General features: G+C 33.0%; 1 protein-coding gene across 1 annotated transcript in view; it reads left to right on the forward strand.

Annotated features, from left to right (window-relative positions):
- Window positions 1-19,412, forward strand: part of LOC133195977 (uncharacterized) — a 68,438-nt gene that overhangs the window by 34,620 nt on the left and 14,406 nt on the right. Inside the window, exons 6-7 of the mRNA XM_061331967.1 lie at window positions 6,114-6,174; window positions 14,668-14,801. Of these exons, the coding sequence (XP_061187951.1) occupies window positions 6,114-6,174; window positions 14,668-14,801 (195 nt within the window). The remainder of the gene's footprint in view (window positions 1-6,113; window positions 6,175-14,667; window positions 14,802-19,412) is intronic.

The raw sequence follows: 19,412 nt of genomic DNA on the forward strand, positions 1-19,412 counted from the left end.
CATATTTATTTTCTTTATTTTTAAAATCCATTAATATATAAATATACATTGCGTAAATTTATCAGATAATAAGTACTTTAATTCATAATAGAAAAAAAGAAGATAATAATGGTTATAACAATTGTTACTAAAAAAAAAAAGAATAAAAAAAAAACTGGTCTTCGATAAATTATAGAATTTTATTATCTCAAGATACAGTATAAAAACATGTACGTGCTATAATTTTATTATTTTTTATCTATTTCAATTTACATGCACGTTTTAATTTATCCAGATCAACATCGAAATTATCGATCTTAATAATTGTTCATGAAAAAAATTAAGTGTACATTGTACAGTATAAATTTGCATTATGTCAAAAAAAAAATCTCATTTTTTTTAACTACTGTGATGTTTTTTTTTAAATTAATCTTTTACCAAAATATAAGGAAAGATTATTTTGTCAATTCTAATTATCCTACATGTATACCTTACATAGTATTTTTTTGAATTTTTGTAACTACTTGCAAGTCAGTCAAAAAAAAAAAAAAAAACAAAAAAACAAAATGCAAAAATGATTATCACTTTCCTTCGCGTCGATATATATAATTATACAGGTTTACATGTTCACGAACCTCTTACATGTACTACATGTAATTTTCGAAATACTTTATATGGATAAAAAAAAAAAAAACTAGTCGATACGTTTTGTATTTGTGCATGAAAAGTACACATAATTCCAACGTTAGTAAATTGAACTTGCAAAGATACCTTAATATGAAAACGTACATATATTTTTTTCATTACATAGGTACCTGTATTTGAACTTTGTAATTGTCATAATTATTCAATTTTAACACTTAAATAATTATAGTTTCAAAGTGAAGCCAAGGTCATCACGTGTCGGTAATCAACCACCTGTTTCGAAGATATTGCGGGTGCTAAGAGCAATTGCGGTGGTTTTTTTTAAATTGACACTTGCTAGCTGGATGTATACTGTCTACATGGTCACGGTATACCTGAGTATATACTCCCCCTACAGTCGATGCCCCTCAAGTTACATGTACCTCGTCTGGGCACGTTATCAATGAGAAATTCAATTATTATTATTCTTTTTTCTTTTTTTTTGATTTTTGAATTTGGAAACGTCATAGTTCTTTGGTACGTTGCAAGAAGAGTACATGTTCATGTAATTTGCTGCCAACTGAATGCTGAAAATCAGTAAAATAGCTTTACGAGATCTAGAGATAGAGAGAGAACACTGTATATTATTTGAAATTAAAATCGCTACAACCGGCCCATAGAAAACAATTCGAGTACGGAGAGGGGTGGGGGACTCATCGAAATAAAACAAAAGAAAAAAAAACAAACAAACAAACATCGGGCGTTATTATCTTAATTTCATCTGCTTAATCATCCGAGTTTACAGTTATTGAATTCTTGTTTTGTTTGTTTTCTTTCTTGTTTTTATTTATTTTTAAACATTTAGAATTTTGTTTGTTAACGTGCCGCTCCAGTATATACATGTATGTAGTGGACCGGGGGGGGGGGGGGGGGGGGCATGAACCAGTAAGGAACACAAACTATTCAAATGATCATTGACATGTATTTGAAAACAACTTAAAAAAAATAATATATTCTTTTCAATGGGCCAGTTATTAGTTTTTGTTTTGTTTGTTTTGATTGTTGTTTTTTTTTTTTTATGTCTTCCGTTAAACTCGCCTTATAAAACAATGATTTATAGCATGGAAGTAAATTTTAAATGATCTGTAAAACGAAACTCAAGTTACACTATATGAGAATTTTTAGTGATTATCACGACCTACATATACATGTCATGGACGACAACCTAGCTTAAATATAAACTGCTAAATATGAAAACTTAGCATTTTACGTGTACAGTATGTCTCAGCTATTTCATAGATAAGATCATAATTCAGTTGTTTGTCTTTCAAACATTTGAATTACGATTTAGCAAATGCAATTACAATTGGAAGTTCCAACTTATTTTAAAACGCATGAATAATGTAAACAAAAGAATTTGAAAGCTTTTTTTTAATTAAGATACTCTTATCAATTTCACTCCATCCGATACATCGAAAATAAATTTAACACCTTTTCTTCTTTTTCTTTCGAGATATACTTAGCTTGTAAGTTAATAAAAATAGAAGTGATAATTCTACGTCGAATGTACGGTGAAATTCTTTAAAATTTATCAACGTTCTCCATATTGTCACTTACATGCACATGTTTCGATCGCTATAAAAACAGTAATGATCGATTTCACTACTGTATTTGGAATATACAAGGGGCGGGGCTTACTGGCGGCAAGATTAAAGCGGGGTCCGCTTCACGCATGGGTGCGTAAAGCGAGCCCGGAAAGCGAACGCCGGGTTCGCTCTAGCGGACCCAGAGCTGACCCCGAGCGAACGCAGAACGAACCCGAAGCGCACCCAGAGCGGTCCCAAATTTTCTGAAAGCGGACCCCGAGCGAACCCAGGAAACGAACCCGGGGTGCGCTTTGGGTTTGCTCTGGTGTTAGGTTGTGTCCGGTCGGTACTGTATGTCTTACAATTTTTGTGCAAAGCTGTAGATTTTTGTGCAAGAGTTCTAAAGTGAGGTTGGTTAAGGTTGAAATAACTGAAATAAGTGATGATTTGTTGAATTTCAACTTGTTAAATCTTAAAGATAGATTACTTTTACTGTCATGAACCTTTTCCATCTACTTAATAACCCAAGTACAGAATGAATAAAGCTTTTCAGATGCCAGTAGGTTTAAAATAATGAATAATAAAGTGTCAATAACTGGAATAAGTCACTGAAGAAAAGCATAATCAGGGAAAGATAACCCAAAATAATGACATTTAATAACTTAAATTATTTTAAGAATAACTTGTTTCCATGATGCCCTTGACTGATCAAGCAGCTCTTATCTGTATCCTTTGGGAATTAGACAGAAGAACTGCTTGTCAGCTTATAGCGTATGTCATTTGATGGTCAGCCTTTTATTTTTAATATTAACTTGAAATAAATTAAGTTGTTAAGACTAAATTGATATTGTGTAATATGATATTTTTATTTATTTTTTGGAAAATATCAACTAATTCAGAGCATCATGTCTCACAAACCTGAAAGCTTGGGGGGGGGGGGGGGGGCTGCAGATGGGCATTTGTCAAGCTCTAACAAAACCAGTTGAGGATCTGTAATGTAATATTTGTTATAATTAATACCTACACCACAGGAGATGTATAAACAAATATGATAAGGAATGGAAAAATCCTTGAAATCCTTGTATCAAGGTTGACATGATTTTCTTGCACTTTAAAATGTTTATGACAATTGAGCAATATTTGACAGGCGTATCATGCTGTGGCGGGGCACTTTTTTTTTTAGCTCACCTGAGCCGAAGGCTCAAGTGAGCTTTTCTGATCACATTTTGTCTGTAGTCTGTCTGTCCGTCCGTCTGTAAACTTTTCACATTTTCGACTTCTTCTCAAGAACCACTGGGCCAATTTCAACCAAACTTGCCACAAAGTATCCTTGGGTAAAGGGGATTCAAGTTTGTTCAAATGAAGGGCCATGCCTTCTTCCAAGGGGAGATAATTAAGAAAAATTAATGGCATCATTAAAAAAATCTTCTTCTCAAGAACCACTGTGCTTGAAAATATGAAACTTATGTGGAAGCATCCTCAGGTAGTGTAGATTCAAGTTTGTTCAAATCATGACCCCCGGGGGTCAGGTGGGGCCACAATGGGCGATCAAAGTTTTACATAGGAATATATAGGAAAAATCTTTAAAAATTCTTCTTCTCAAGAACAGCAAAGCCATGATTGGTCATATTTAAATGGAAGCATCCACAGATAATGTAGATTCAAATTTGTTCAATTCATAACCCCCCCCCCCCAACCACTTTTATATTTAAACTTTTCAACCTTTCAAGACTGACTGATTTCTGCTTTACCTAGCCATAGTGCTCAGGTGAGCGATGTGGCCCCTGGGCTTCTTGTTTTATATGGCATAACTGGACATCTACTTTTGGTCTTTTATATAGCTCTCTATTGTATTAAAATCAAAGTACCCATAGTACTAAATCTGTGCACATTAAACAGAATGATAATAGAAAAAAAACCTAAGGGCTTCAGTGACATCTTACATTATGAAAACAATTTTAAGAAAGTCTTATGAAAACTATATTTAAAAAAAAAAAAATCGATATTGTAGCCTAGTTTCCTGTCCCTGTTTTTCTTCATCTGTGTAAAGAACCAGTCTATGGCAACACTGACCATCAAAAAACCTTACGCATACATGTATATATATGAATTCAGCTGTTTTACAAAAGACTGAAATTTTTAAAATCAGTCCTGTTGAATTTTTTGTGCGAAAAAGTCCTATTATTTTTATGTTGGTTGTAATGTTAAGCATTTATGTTGTCTCAGAAAGTGGTTGAGGGTAATCCCTATGTTATTACTAGGGATGTCAATTTTCTCAATAATTCATATTCGAATATTTCAATGAAAGTATTCGAATATATTCGAATATTTGATAAAATAAATAAAGTCTGTTTTAATTAAATATGCATCATCTTACTCTCATGAAGGTTTAGCATAGGAAGACTTATATTTAAAGTAAAAATGTATGAAGACTTTTGTAGGGGTACAATAAGAAATTTTATTTGATATTTATCAATGTTTGAAATAAATAATTGATTTAAATGTAGAAAAGTATAATTTTAACAAATGAAACATGTATTTATGGTAGCTCCAACTGAGGAACCAGTCGTCTTGCCAGATGCAAGATATAGTCGTAATGGTATACTGTTCAGATTTCAACACATGTAATAAATTACAATTATCTATCTAATAAAAGATATGATTAAAATCTTTGATACAATGTTTTTAAAATATAAACAAATATTTCCATAGACAATTTTCTTAGGTAATTAACTAATTTCCCGATAATGAATATAAAATTCAGGATTATGTACAACCCGAGATAATCAAGTAATTTACACATTTATTCAGAAATTGAGCCCTTTAAAATATTAATTACAGACTAATTCTATCAGACATTCATTCAATGATCAATTAAATTTATTTTGATAAATATACTCTTCACGTCTTTTAGACTACATAAGTAGAATACGTAAGTAGACTACATTAATAAAGTAAATAATTCTTTGTAATCTGTTTTTGATTTCGATGAACGGTGTTGCCTTGGTTACTAAAAAAAGAATTTTTTTTTTTAATTTTCAAAACCCTTCTCCTCTTACAGTTTTGGTCCAGTTTTAATAAAATTTGGTACACAGACAACATAAAGATGCATTGTTCCATTTTTTATTTTATATTTATTATGATGAAAGATGTTGCCATGGTTACCAAAAAAAAAAATTCTTTAAATTCTTTTTAAATGCTACTTTTCCTAAAGTTTTAGTCTGATTAGACTTTCTATGCAACATGTGCAAGTAGACTTCACTAAAACACATCAGTAGAGCTTCAGTCTCGTCAGAGACTTCTGGTTATGAGAAAATATAAGGACACCCATTGGAAAACCTTTCCTGAGCTTTAATCATTCCTTTGAATTTGTTAAAACACTTGATGAATAATGGCAGCAAATTCTGCAACACCATCCACTATTTTCCTATGATTGTCAACTTAGTCACTTTCTCACAGAACAACTTTTTTACTCAATATTTAGTACGAGTTTCGATGTTATGTTTGACACACTCTTAAAACTTTAAGAGCTCTTGAGTATAACTTCATATGATAGACTGTAGTCATTGAAACTTACTCTTAGATTGCAAACATATCAGTCAACGTGCATCCAAATAATGAACTTCACTGAAATTTTGTCTCTTGTTGTATAATTTTTTATGATCAATATACTAAACACACAAGATTCTGACATCATTTGGGAGTTATTACATCATAATAAATATAAAGTGATGTCACAATTTGTGCATTTTTTCCTAATCTCTTGAATGATATTGAATTCATTAACACCCTAAAAGTGTAAATATTTTATCAAACATTCTCAGAACTTTCAAATGCTCTCGTAACAAAACTACTTTACATGTATCTCATGACAATAGGACTGTCAAAGTAATACTAATTGGGATTTGTTTATATTATGATTAGTTCCAGCCTGTTTGGAAATCATTGGTAGCTCTGGGTGCTACTCTGCAGATCCAGCTTGCAGGTAAGAAGATATTTAGCTCTACTGATCAGCATCTTTGCAAGCCAAGGGATTTTGGTCAGAGGGAAGCAGACCGAACACCCTTGGCTTGCGAAGATGACTGATCGGAGATTAGAAGAGCTTTTGCAATGCTGGGGTGTTGTTGTCTGTGTGTTTAGTTGTTAGTCTGTAAACAATTTTTCAAAACGATACTCCTGAAGTTTTGGTCTAATTTGGTCTACTCGACATTTTCATCAAACTTAATACATTGATACAAATTGAAGAGAAAAATTCGACTGTGTTAAGATTTTTTGACCTTGACTTTAGTTTCACTTTTCAAGATTCAAATTTCAAATAAAAGCAATTTAAATACTGTGAAATTGCTATTTTTTGGGGGGAGGGGGTAATTTTTTAACCAGATTTTCCAAAGGAAAAATCCATTTACATTGTATAGTGAAAGTGCATTATTTCTTTGCAAATCTTCTTCTCTGCTCCTACTAGGTATTTAGCACAAAAAACCAAGTATATTAATAACTAGTAGACTAATTGTTCTCGAACAATTAGAGGTCTTTCCACCTTCTTTAAATTCAATATATTTTTCATATTTTACTCTCTAAAGTTAATTTTTATACAAAAAGAAACCATAAATGGCTTGAAAGACAGAAAAAATGAAAATTTTCAAAATTCTGAAATGACCTTGACCTTTGACCTTGAACAAATATTCAAGGTCAAAGGTCAAGGGTCACATTCCACTTAACCCCATGCTTCTACGACTTTTACTTTTAAAGTTACAAGGTTTAATAGTAAGCACAAAGACGTTAAAGGGCGATAACTCATATAAGGGGTCAACGGATACTTTCGCACTGAATAGATTGAAGTTGTGTCTAAAGACCCTGAAGACATTAGTGAAGGTTTTGTGTCTCTATGGTTTACGGTTTCGGAGGAGTAGCGATAACAAGGTTTTCATTAAAAGGGGCAATAACTTTTAAAGGGGTAAATCTTAGGGGACAAGTATGAAATCTTTGAAATAGTTTTAAGAGGACATATCAATGATGCAAAGATATTTATTATATATTGAAAGACAAAAGAGATATAAAAAGAGCATAATTTCTCATATTTTGAATGACCCTGACCTTTGACCTTTGCATATATTTTAAGGTCAAAGGTCAATGAATCTGATGCAGTTGGTCCCATGTCTCTATGACTTATCGTTTTGAAAATTTTTAATTATTTGCAAACATCAAACACTTTCAGGGGCAATAACTCATAAAAGGGGTTGACGAATACTTTCGCAATGAAAAGATTGAAGAGTCTACTCAATTAGTCGAAGACATTGGTGAAGGTTCCGTATCTCTACGGTTTACGGTTTCAAAGGAGTAGCGATAACAAGCTATTCTTGCAAAAGGGGCAATAACTTCGTAAGAGGTCATAGGTCAAACACGGGGGGTCGTTTTTCGGAATAACTTTTGATATCCAGTATCATGAACTATAAAGTTTTTCGATAAGTCTTGAGGTTTCAAAAGTCCGGGAAGAAAAATAATAATAATAATAATAATAATAATAATAAACATAAGCATTTCAAGAGGTCTTTCCACAGAAAGGTGGAAAGACCTAATGATGATCAAGGGTGTCTCTTCCAAAATTATTCAATATCTTGGCCCCTGGATCAAGTGTTTTGGTGTTAGGGTGGTGGTCTATTTAATATAATATAGTGAAAAAGCATTAATTCTTTAAAAATCTTCTTCTATCCCCTGTATATAATGCAGATAAACTCATTGCATGGGTATGATGATCAAGGATGCCTCTTCCAAAATTGTAAATTTTCTGACCCCAGGGTGAGGGGTTCTCACAATGGGAGAGGGGCGCTTTTTTTATTATATAGTGAAAGTGCATTATTTCTTTGCAAATAATCTTCTCTGCGCCTAGGTATTTAGCAGATAAACCAAGTATATAGTTATGATGATCAAGGGTGCCTCTTCCAAAATTGTGAATATCTTGACCCTTGGGTCAAGGTACTGGTGTTAGGGTGGAGCTCTATTGATCATATAATGAAAATGCATATATTAAATTTTTTTAAAAATCTTCTATCTCCCTGTATATAATGCAGATAAACTAATTGTATGGGTATGATGATCAGTGGTGCCTCTTACAAGATTGTGAAATTTGTGGCCCCAGGGTGAGGGGTTCTGTGGGAAGGGGTGACTCTATTGATTATATAGTGGAAGTGCATTATTTAGTGAAAATCTTCATCTGTGCTCCTAGGTATTAAGCAGATAAAACAAATATATAGTTATGATGAGCAAAGGTGCCTCTTCCAATTGTGAAATTTGTGGTCCCAGGATCAGGGGTTTTGTTGTTACATTATAGGACAGGGCTCTATTGATTATGTAGTGAAAGTGCATTATTTCTTTGAAATCTACTTCTCTGTCCCTGGGTATTTAGCAGAGAAACCAAGTATATAGTTATGATGAGCAAAGGCAACTCTTTCAAAATTGTGATTATCTTGGCCCCTGGAACAGGGGCTTTGGTATAAGGGTGGGGCGATGTTGAATCTATAGTGAAAATGGATTATTTCCTTGAAAATCTTCTTCTCTGCTCCTGAGCATCTAGGAGGCAAATAGAGTATATAAAGTTGTAATAAGCAGGGATGTTTTTACCAGATTTTGAAATTCTGTACCCTTTGATCAATTTATTAATTTCTACTGAAGAAGTTATTCCCCTTTGCTATTCACCTATAGGGTGAATTCACCATGCGTTGGACACCCTTGCACTTCAAAAAGTTTTAGCGATATCGCTACCGACTGAATATTATCGAAATGGAACTTAACATGTAGTATGTGGTTAAAATATATATTTTATATTCAATATATACAATCATGTGCTATTTATTAAGAAAATATCATTAAACCCGATTTTTTCGAAATAGTCGGAATTCACCATGGAATGGACAATGTTCACCATGCATCGGACATACAGTATTTAAACCAGAAAAATATCATACCTTGATCTCGGTGCTTTAAAATCAGTGATATTGAAACATTTTTACCTTTTATTAAAAAATAAAACTTCTAGTTAAATTTGAATGACTATTTAATCCACAAATGTGAAGAGATTTTAAGTGATTCACATCGCCTTAGAAAGGCTTTACAATGCTAGTATTATGGCAACTGGCGCCTTTATCTCATGGGTTATCATCATCTAGTTTAAAGAAATAAATAAAGTCCACTTCTAGTCGTCATATGTCAATATCTTGTATTTTCACTTAAAATTTAGAGTTTTTATTCTCTATTTCCGTAAAAAAAACAGCTGTCATTTGGGTTTTATTAGGTCACCTGAGTCACTCAGGTGACCTATTGCTATCTGTTTTCGTCTGTCGTTGTCTGCATGTGTTAACATTTCAACATTTTAAGCTTTTAGCTGAACCAATTTCAGCCAATTTTAGCATATGGCATCTACGTGTGAAGGGGAACAAAATTGTGAATATTATGGTCCCTGCCCCCCTGGGGCCTGAGGGGTGGGGCTAAAACCACCAAAATGAATGCAATCTTTAAAAATCTTCTTCTTTACTCCTGGACATCAAGCAGTCAAACTGTTGGCATGATCGTAATAAGCATTGAGCCCTCTACCAAAATTGTGAAATTCATGGCCCCAGGGTCAGGGGTTCTAGTGCTAGAGCGGGGCTATATAGATCATATAGTGAAAGTGCATCATTTCTTTGAAAATCTTCTTCTCTACTCCTGGGTATTATTGAAACAAATTAAATAATAGTTATGATAAGCAAGAGTGACTCTACCAAAATCGTGAAATTCATGGTCCCAGGGTCAGGGGTTCTGGTGCTGGCGGGGGTGGGGGGAGGGGGGGGCTATGTAGATCATATAGTGAAAGTGCACTATTTCTTTGAAAATCTTCTTCTCTACTCCTGGGTATTATTGAAACAAATTAAATACATAGTTATGATAAGCAAGAGTGACTCTACCAAAATTGTGAAATTCATGGCCCCAGGGTCAGGGGTTCTGTTGCTAGGGGGCTTTATAGATCATATAGTGAAAGTGCATTATTTCTTTGAAAATCTTCTTCTCTACTCCTGGGTATTATTGAAACAAATTAAATACATAGTTATGATAAGCAAGAGTGACTTTACCAAAATTGTGAAATTCATGGCCCCAGGGTCAGGGGTTCTGTTGCTAGGGGGGCTTTATAGATCATATAGTGAAAGTGTATTATTTCTTTGAAAATCTCCTCTACTCCTGGGTATTATTGAAACAAATTAAATACATAGTTATGATAAGCAAGGGTAGTGAATTTCATGACCCCTGGATCAGGGGTTCTGATGTTAGGGCCAGACTCTATTTATTATATAGTGAAAATGCATTAATGCTTTAAAAATCTTCTTCTCTGCTCCTGGGTATTTTTGAAACAAACAAGTAAGTACATGTTATGATAAGACATGATGCCTTTCCAAAATTGTGAAATTCATGACCCCAGGATCAGGGGTTCTGGTTCTAGGGTGGAGCTGTATAGATCCTATAGTGAAGGTGAATTTTTTTCTATGAAAATCTTCTTCTCTGCCCCTGGGTACTAATTAAACAAACTAAGTACATTGTTATGATATGCAAGGATGCCTCTTCCAAAATTCTGAATTTCATGGCCCCAGGGTCAAGGGTTCTAGTTAAAAGGTTTGGGGGGGGGGGGCTTTATTGATTATAAAGTGAAAAAGCAAGATTTCGTTGAAAATATTCTTTTCTGCTTCTGGTTAAAAAGCAAAGATGCTAAGTATATAGTTATGATGAGCAAGAGTGCTTCTTCCAGAGTAGTGAATTGCATGACCCTGGGTCAGTTGTGCTGGTGTAAGGGTGGGGCTCTTGATAATATATTGAAAATGCATCAATTCTATTAAATAATTCTGTCTGCTCCTTAGTGTTAAGCAGATAAACAAAGTGATTACTTATGATGAACAAACTTCTGGTCCCAGGGTAAGAGACTCTAGTGTTTCTTGGTGGGGAGGGGGGGGGGGGCTCTATTGATAGTGAATCTGTAGTAAAAATGCATTATTTCTTTAAAAATCTTCTCTGCACCTGGGCATATCAGAGGCAAAAAGATTAAATATTTTAATAAGGAATGGTATTTTTACCAGATTTTTGAACATCTGGATCATTTGGTCAAGTGTTCTGGTCCTGGCCAGGGCTCTATTAATTTGTATTCTACTGAGAGGAGTTATTCCCCTTTGCCGTTTACTTTTGATAATTAATCACTGTAAACAATGTACTTGAAAGTTAATAGAATAAGAGAATTATGCAAGAATTTTTATTGTATAATACAGAAAGTATTTTCGTCAGGTAGACTTGTAAGTAATAGATAAATAAAAATGGAACAAAAATAACTTGTCTTATTAAATGTTCATCAAAGACCAAGAGAGGCCAATGTAAGAGATTTCAACAAGGAATTAAAATAGCACAGAAGCACTGATAGTTTTTTAATATACTGTATGATGATAGTGATAAATTAGGGAACAGATTAGAACCTTATTTATAAACTGTCAATGAATACTAGATTAATTATTTTGTTGATCCTGATCACCCTATTTTTCTTGCTTTTGAGCAACAAAGCTTCACCTTTCAGTTCATTTTATACTCTATGGATCCTCTGAATTGTTGTATTATACTCAGGTGACCGTTAAGGCCCTTGGGCCTCTTGTATGAAAATGGAAGTGATTACTCTTGCATCGGAAAGTGTCCAATGCATGGTTAATTTGTGTCCGATGTACGGTGAAATAAACATACTAGTAAAAAACAACTCTAAAAATTATTATACAAACATTGAAGTAAAATTTTGAAAAATTTCTGTAAAATTATCAATCATTGACAATTTTACCTAAGGTCCAACTCGTTCCATTGAAGTCTAATTAAAAGAGCGACAACTCTAAAAATTGCAAAATCGTAAAATTCTGGTTACTCCCCTTGATGCAAAATATGACGTAATTTCATGGCCATTCTTGTGGTATTTTTATCACGACATGAAAATAAAAATCGGCATCATTAAAAAAATTTAAAATCTTTACCTTTGAGACAGAAACAAGTAAAAAGACGGGGAGACTCAGGTTCAATGAAAGTTTATTGCTTAAAGTTGTCCGAAGCAAGGTATGTGTCCCATTCCATGGTTAACTCACCCTAATAGTTAATCACTGTAAAGAATGTAACTTAGGCCAACATTTTTTTATATCCTGTATTACGGGAGCGCAGACCCTAACTTGGGCTAAAATGAAATAAAAATAAAAGTCCCTAACTCAAGTTTTATTTTTATTTCTCCTGCCGATAGTTTATTTGTAGTCACTGAAAAAATAAAAGATATATAAATAAACCTTTTCATAAGCTTTCAAAATGCGATTTGTCATTGGCTGAGGTAAATATATTCATCCAATCACAGTATTCGAAGTGTGAATAGTCACTGCACAACATAGCGCCAATATGTCAGAATCGGAGGGTTTCATATTAAATAGCCATTTTAAAAAGTGACATGTCAATGTCATATATTAGAACAAGAGGCCCATGGGCCACATCGCTCACCTGAGAAACTCTGGCTATGCTGTTCTTTACCAGATTTCCCCACTTCTAATACCTATTGTGGCCCCGCCCTAACCCCGGGGGTCATGATTTGCACAATTTATGCCCTGTTCACACGGAGAGTTATTAATGCGAAGTAAAATGATGCGAATTAAACTAATGCGAATTAAATTGCGTTGACATGACAGCTAATGCGAAGTAAACTAATGTGAATTATAATTTTATTTCTACAACATGGCTATTCAGTGAGGCTGTTATGACGTCATTTACAAATCATGGCATATTGTGCAGAGCGGATACATTTGACATAATGTCATAGTGTCAATACACATTTTAGTGATTAACAAAATTTTCCTTTGTTTTCCACTCAAAAATAGCACAAGTATCTATATTTGACCATCGACATGTGGCCTGTGACTTCATTCGGCCCTTACGCATGCATCAACATTTAATTTGAATTAGCTTCGCTTAGCATTCACATGGAGCTAATGCGAAGTAATTTAATGCGCAGTAAACTAATTCGAATTTATATTAATTTGAATTGCGTAGAAAAAAATATTATACAACTTTTCTTTTTATCATGTCTCACGTGCAATTTTGTGAATTAATTTAATTTAATTTAAAATAGTTCATTGATACATTAACAGTACAAGTTTCGTGTTTTGTATACACGAGTTTTTCAAAAAAAACACTTTTTCCCTAACAAATTAAGGTCATAGAAAAAATTCCATCCTTAATTAAAAATAAAAATTTTTATTGCACTTTTTCATTTTATTTCTATTTTTCTGACTGACTGCTTAAATTTCGAGCTTTTATTTTTATTTTTATTTCAACCCCCTGACTCAAATTTTTGAAAAAAATTCCCGTAAAACAGAAAATAAAAAAATGTTGGCCTTAGGGTCATTGAATAACAATTATACAAGAAATTTTTATAATATTTAAAACAAAAGTACTTTCATATTTTTTAATGGTCAGGAAAAGTTTTAAATAATAGATAAATGAAAATGGTACAGAAATACCATATCTTTGTACAGTAAATAATTTTAAAAGAGCAAGAGAGGCCAATTTGAGTGAAGTTGTTAACTGATAGTGCTATAGAAGAGTCCGCATGAGGATGGTGACAAATGGGGGAAAGTACAGGCAAATAAATAGATCATCTTTAAAGATTTTTTATTGAGTACTAAATTAATATTTTGCTGATCCCTGATTATTCTATTTCTCTTGTTTTTGGGCAACATAGCTTTATTTATCAGCTTATTTTGTTTTAATCTATGGATTGTTACATTATACTCCGGTGACCGTTGAGGCCCTTGGGCCTCTTGTTACTTTTTAAAAATTGATTCAACTGTTACATGTAATCAGATGAGTGGCAACTTCACAATTTATTAAAAAAAATTGCTCTGCTTGCATAAATATTCTGGGAATTGCAAGGTATATAATTAAGGATAAAATTGAAAGTTGTTGGAATTTTGTAATGTTATCTAGTCACCACTGAAAGGGGAGGGGATGTCTGATCATAAGCAGAAACTAGTTCACTTTTCAAAAACAAACAGGGAACTAGTGTATTATGTGATTCATTGGCTTAATTTTCATCCAATTTGGAATTCTATTGATTTCTTTAATTACAATTCAGTCGGAATGCAGAGAGGAGATTAAATTTTATTTACCTTATTTTCTGCCAAAAGATATCATAGCATACATTTCAATGGATAACTTAACCTGTTTCAAAAGTAATTTCCCTTTTTACAAACATTTACTTTTGTAAGAATTGCAAATATTTCAGATGAGTAGATGAACAAATGATTTTTATATTTGTAATGATTGTCTTGAAATATTTATTTTCAGTTGAAAAATTTAATCGAACCACTTGTCGTCAACCTTGAATATGACAGAGATGTATTTGTATAGCATTTGTGCGGTCACCAACAATGATAACTCAGATCTGTTTTCTTTGCAGAAAAGTAAATCCTCCTACACAGACAGAGAGGATAATAGATATGCTTCATGTTATCATACCAGGGATTTTCCTTTTATTAGCTGCTATTTATACATGTATCACACTCTTCATTTGTCAGAAACGAACTCCCAAAGGTAAAGTAGTACATTATTAGCTCTTCTGAGCCAAAGGCTCAAAGAGCTAATGCTATGGCCATTTGCGCGGTGTGCGTAAACTTTTTAGAATATGGGTCATAACTCAAGAACCCCTTGGCCAATTATTGTCAAATTTGTCACAGGGTATCCTTGGCCCAAGGGCTCCCTTTTATACTAAAACTAGGGTTGTGACCCTTAAACAAGGGGAGATAATTAGGAAAATAGAAACAAAAGTACTGGTTGCTAAAAATCTTCTTCTTAAGAACCACTGGGCAGATTATCACCGAATTTACACAAAAGGATGAGTATATAATGTAGATTAAAAATTGTTCATGGCATCACCCTGGGGCAAAGGGCGTGGTCTCATGGTCACTTCAAAGTTGACCAAAAATTACATTTTATTAAAATGTTGATATTTTTCTTACTATAAGGACTAGAATCATCAAATCTTGTCAGTTGATGCATCTAAGGATCTCATATCATATTGACTTAAAAGTAGGGCACAGTTACCTACTTTTTAAATTTTGCAGCCATTCTTTTTCAAAATGATTTAGAGGCTTATTTTGAACAATTTAAGGCATATGATCATCAAACTGTGTCAGTTGATGTATCTTGGGTCTTCAAAGTATGTCAACTAAAATGTAGGTCACCTTGACCTACTTTTTGAATTTTATGGCTAATCTTTTACAAAACAATTAACGAGGTTCACTCCTGAGCTTTTAAGCAGATTTTTATTTTAACCTATATTTAAAAAATTCTGTATAATGTTTTAATTCTTACAATAAATTTGGATTCTACAATGCCAAATAAACTATATTCAGTTAAAACTCCATGTTTAAATTCCATACCAAAAGCATTAAGTTAAGAACTATATTTTGTGGCGGAAGGTTTTTTAGATGAAAATGTTCATTTTTCTCTTTCGAAGTATTTAAAGTATGTTAAGTTTGGATTCCTATTTTTACATGCCGTCTGCACAAAGACTTATTTTGTACAGTGAACTGTTTTATACTGGTCCTAAATTATTTATTAAATAAACTTTCATGAATTCTGATCATCATATTTCAATTGATAAATATAGCAAATATATTGTGAAAATGAAGGAAAAAAAATAACCCTAATTTAAGCTCAAAATTGGCACTATTTTAGTAATATCTAAAAATTATCATCACAGACCCCCACTTTTAACTTTCTTTTCTGAATATATAAGATACTTTTAACCATTCTTCTTAAATTCAGTAAAATGTTATTACTTTTAAATGAATTTTTGGCTTGTTAAATTTTTAATGATAGCAAAATGAAATTTTTGAGTGCAAAAGGTCAAATATTTGAACATGCGGAGTAAATCGAAAAATTTTTCATTGTCAGAAATTTTAATGGGTATATATCCAAGATGAAATAAGACTGCCTGTTCTCATAACTTATTTGAATAAAAAAATTTTGGAGGAAAAACTTTAAAAATTGATTTATGTGGAAGACGTATTTACATTGCAAAAAGGTCAAACTAAATGCTCCGTAGCGCCAAAAGAAGCGCATTGACCCCCATTTTTTGATTTGATTTTTAATTAAGCTATGTGTATAAATTCTAAAAATATACTTGATAAAAAATTCTAATTACTTTTGGTGGCAGGATCCAACCTCCTTAAGGTCAATAATTTGAATACTGAGAGGTTTAGAATCATGAAATCTTGCAAGATGATGCATCTTGGGGCCATAAAACATATGTTTAAAAAGTAGGTCACAGTGACCTACTTTTTGAACTTTGCAGGCATTCGATTTCAAAGCGTTTTAGAGGCATAATTTGGAGATTTAAGGCCTATGATCATAAAATTTTGTAAGTTGATGCATCTTGGGTCATTGCAGTAGGTTGACTGAAAAGTAGGTCACCATGACCTACTTTTCAATTTATATGACTATAATTAAATATTTCAGGTACTAATTGGCTTAGAATCATCAAACTTTGTCAGTTGATGCATCTTGGGTCTTCAGAGTAGGTCAACTGAAAAGTAGGTCACCATGACCTACTTTTGAACATTTATTGCTTTAATTAAATATTTCGGGTACTAATTGGCTTAGAATCATCAAATTTTGTCAGTTGATGCATCTTGGGTCTTCGGAGTAAGTGAAAAGTAGGTCACCCTGACCTACTTTTGAAAATTTATGGCTTTCATTATATATTTCAGGAACCAATTTGCTAAGAATCATCAAACTTTGTCAGTTGATGCATCTTGGGTCCTTGGAGTATGACAACTGAAAAGTAGGTCACCTTGACCTGCTTTTGAAATTTTATGGCTGTATTTGATATTTTCAGGTACTAATCAGCTAAGAATCATCAAAATTTGTCAGTTGATGCATCTTGGGTCATTGCAGTAGGTCGACCTACTTTTCAATTTATATGACTTTAATTAAATATTTTCGGGTACTAATCGGCTTAGAATCATCAAACTTTGTCAGTTGATGCATCTTGGGTCTTCGGAGTAAGTCGAACTGAAAAGTAGGTCACCATGACCTTCTTCTGAAAATTTATGGCTTTAATTAAATAATTCAGGAATAAATTGGCTTAGAATCATCAAACTTTGTTAGTTGATGCATCTTGGGTCCTTGGAGTACGACAACTGAAAAGTAGGTTACCCAGACCTACTTTTGAAATTTTATGGCTGTATTTGATATTTTTGGAGTACTGTTTGGATTAGAATCATCAAATAGAAGTGATAGGTTGTACAGTTTATCAAAAGAGCGATTCAAGGCCCTTGGGCCTCTTGTTTTATAAAAAGAACTCATTTTCTAGAGATACAATTTTGTAGCATATATTTGATGGGTTTTATGGACATTTTAAAGCCCTGCATACTGCCATGAATATGGCTGAGGCATATACTGTATATAGGGAAATTTTGGCCCCCTTTTTATTTTTGCCCCTTTCGCCCTACTTTTAATTGGGCAAATTTAAAACGGGGCAAATTCAAAGAACACTGTAGAATTTCTTAAACAGAACTGTGATGACTGGGCGAATTTAAAATGGGCAAAATTGTTTGCAAGTGTGAAAGGGGACAATATCATGGGGCGAAAATAACACTATACAGTAGTGTTTGTTTTGTCCATCTACCATCTTTCAGTCTGAATGTCTGTCACACTTTGCATTTAGCTTGGTTTCAAAGAAACTATTCAAGATATTTTAACTAAAATTCATACATTGATATGAGCTATTCAACTTTGGCAAAATTTGTTTCACCTTGAACCCCTTAATCTCACTGTTATCTATTCTGTGTTTAGCTCAGTTCCAAAGTCACTATTCAAGAAGTTTTTATCAAAACTCGAACATTGCTTCATATTCGTGGAAGGTATTCAACTGATTGAAGATTCATAATTTTCTGCCATTGACCTTCGCTTTGCTTGACCTCATTATTGCTTTTTTCGTCTGTCGTGTTCAGTCTTTAACTTTTGAACATTTTCAATTTCTTTTCCAAAACCGCTAAACCAATTTCAACTAATTTTGGCATATAGCATCTATGGGTGAAATATTCTAATACTATGATTTACTATGTATCTTCATATGCAAAGATGCTTGGGGAACTGAAACTTTTCAGACTTTCATACAGATGTTGTACATAGTTGCATTTAAGTAGTTTTTCTTTCAGGATTTACATTTAAATTTCTTTTTTCAATTTATCTAATTTTAAAAAATTAGGTTACTTGTATAAAATACCGTCCTCAAGTATTGGTCAAAGCACCCCACAATTTATTTTTAAAGAGGGGAAGACGATAAGAAACCATTTCTAATCATTTTCAATTTGTGAAAATATCATTATTGGTTTCGTTAAAGAATATTCTCCATGCGGCGCTTTGACCAAGAATTAGGGGGCGCTTTGACCAAAACCAGGGGGTGCTTTGACCAATACTTGGGTATTTTAACATCAATTTCCTGTAAAATTCTATAATGGGGCACTTTGTCCAAAACCAGGGGGCACTTTGACCAAAATCAGGGTGCATTTGGACCAAAATCAGGGGGCATGATTGATAAATCAAAATGAGACAAAAATAACGTATCTCATTAAACGTTCTTCAAAGACCAAGAGAGGCCAATGTGAGAGGTCACAATATGGGATCAAAAGTGGTACAGAAGAACTAATAGTTTGTTAATTGTCTGCATTGTGATAGTGATAAATGGGGGATAGATTAGAATTTGATTTATAAGCTGTTACTGAATACTAGTAAGACTAATTATTTCATTGATCCTGATCATCCTATTTCTCTTGCTTTTGGCAATAAAGCTTCATCTATCAGTTTATTTCATACTTTATGGATCCTCTAAATTGTATTATACTCAGGTGACTGTTAAGGCCCTTGGGCCTCTTTTTTGTGTATTTAGCACAGTTTAGAAGAAATTGTTCATTAATATTTTCTTAAAAATGTATACAATGATACATATTGGTGGGGGTTATTCATCTGTCATACATTGACCTGTTCCCTTTACTTAACCTCATTATTCAGGTCTGAATGATTTCCATGTATGGAAGTCAAGAACGATAACCATAAATTGTTATAAATACACAAAAGAAACAAGATGTCAATCTTTCTGACCATTCAAATAACAGCATTTAGACAAACTCATGAGGA

Source organism: Saccostrea echinata, unplaced genomic scaffold (genome assembly GCF_033153115.1).
Source record: "Saccostrea echinata isolate AGI-Se365-2 ecotype Australia unplaced genomic scaffold, CSIRO_AGI_Sech_v1 ptg000029l, whole genome shotgun sequence".
NCBI lineage: Eukaryota > Metazoa > Mollusca > Bivalvia > Ostreida > Ostreidae > Saccostrea > Saccostrea echinata.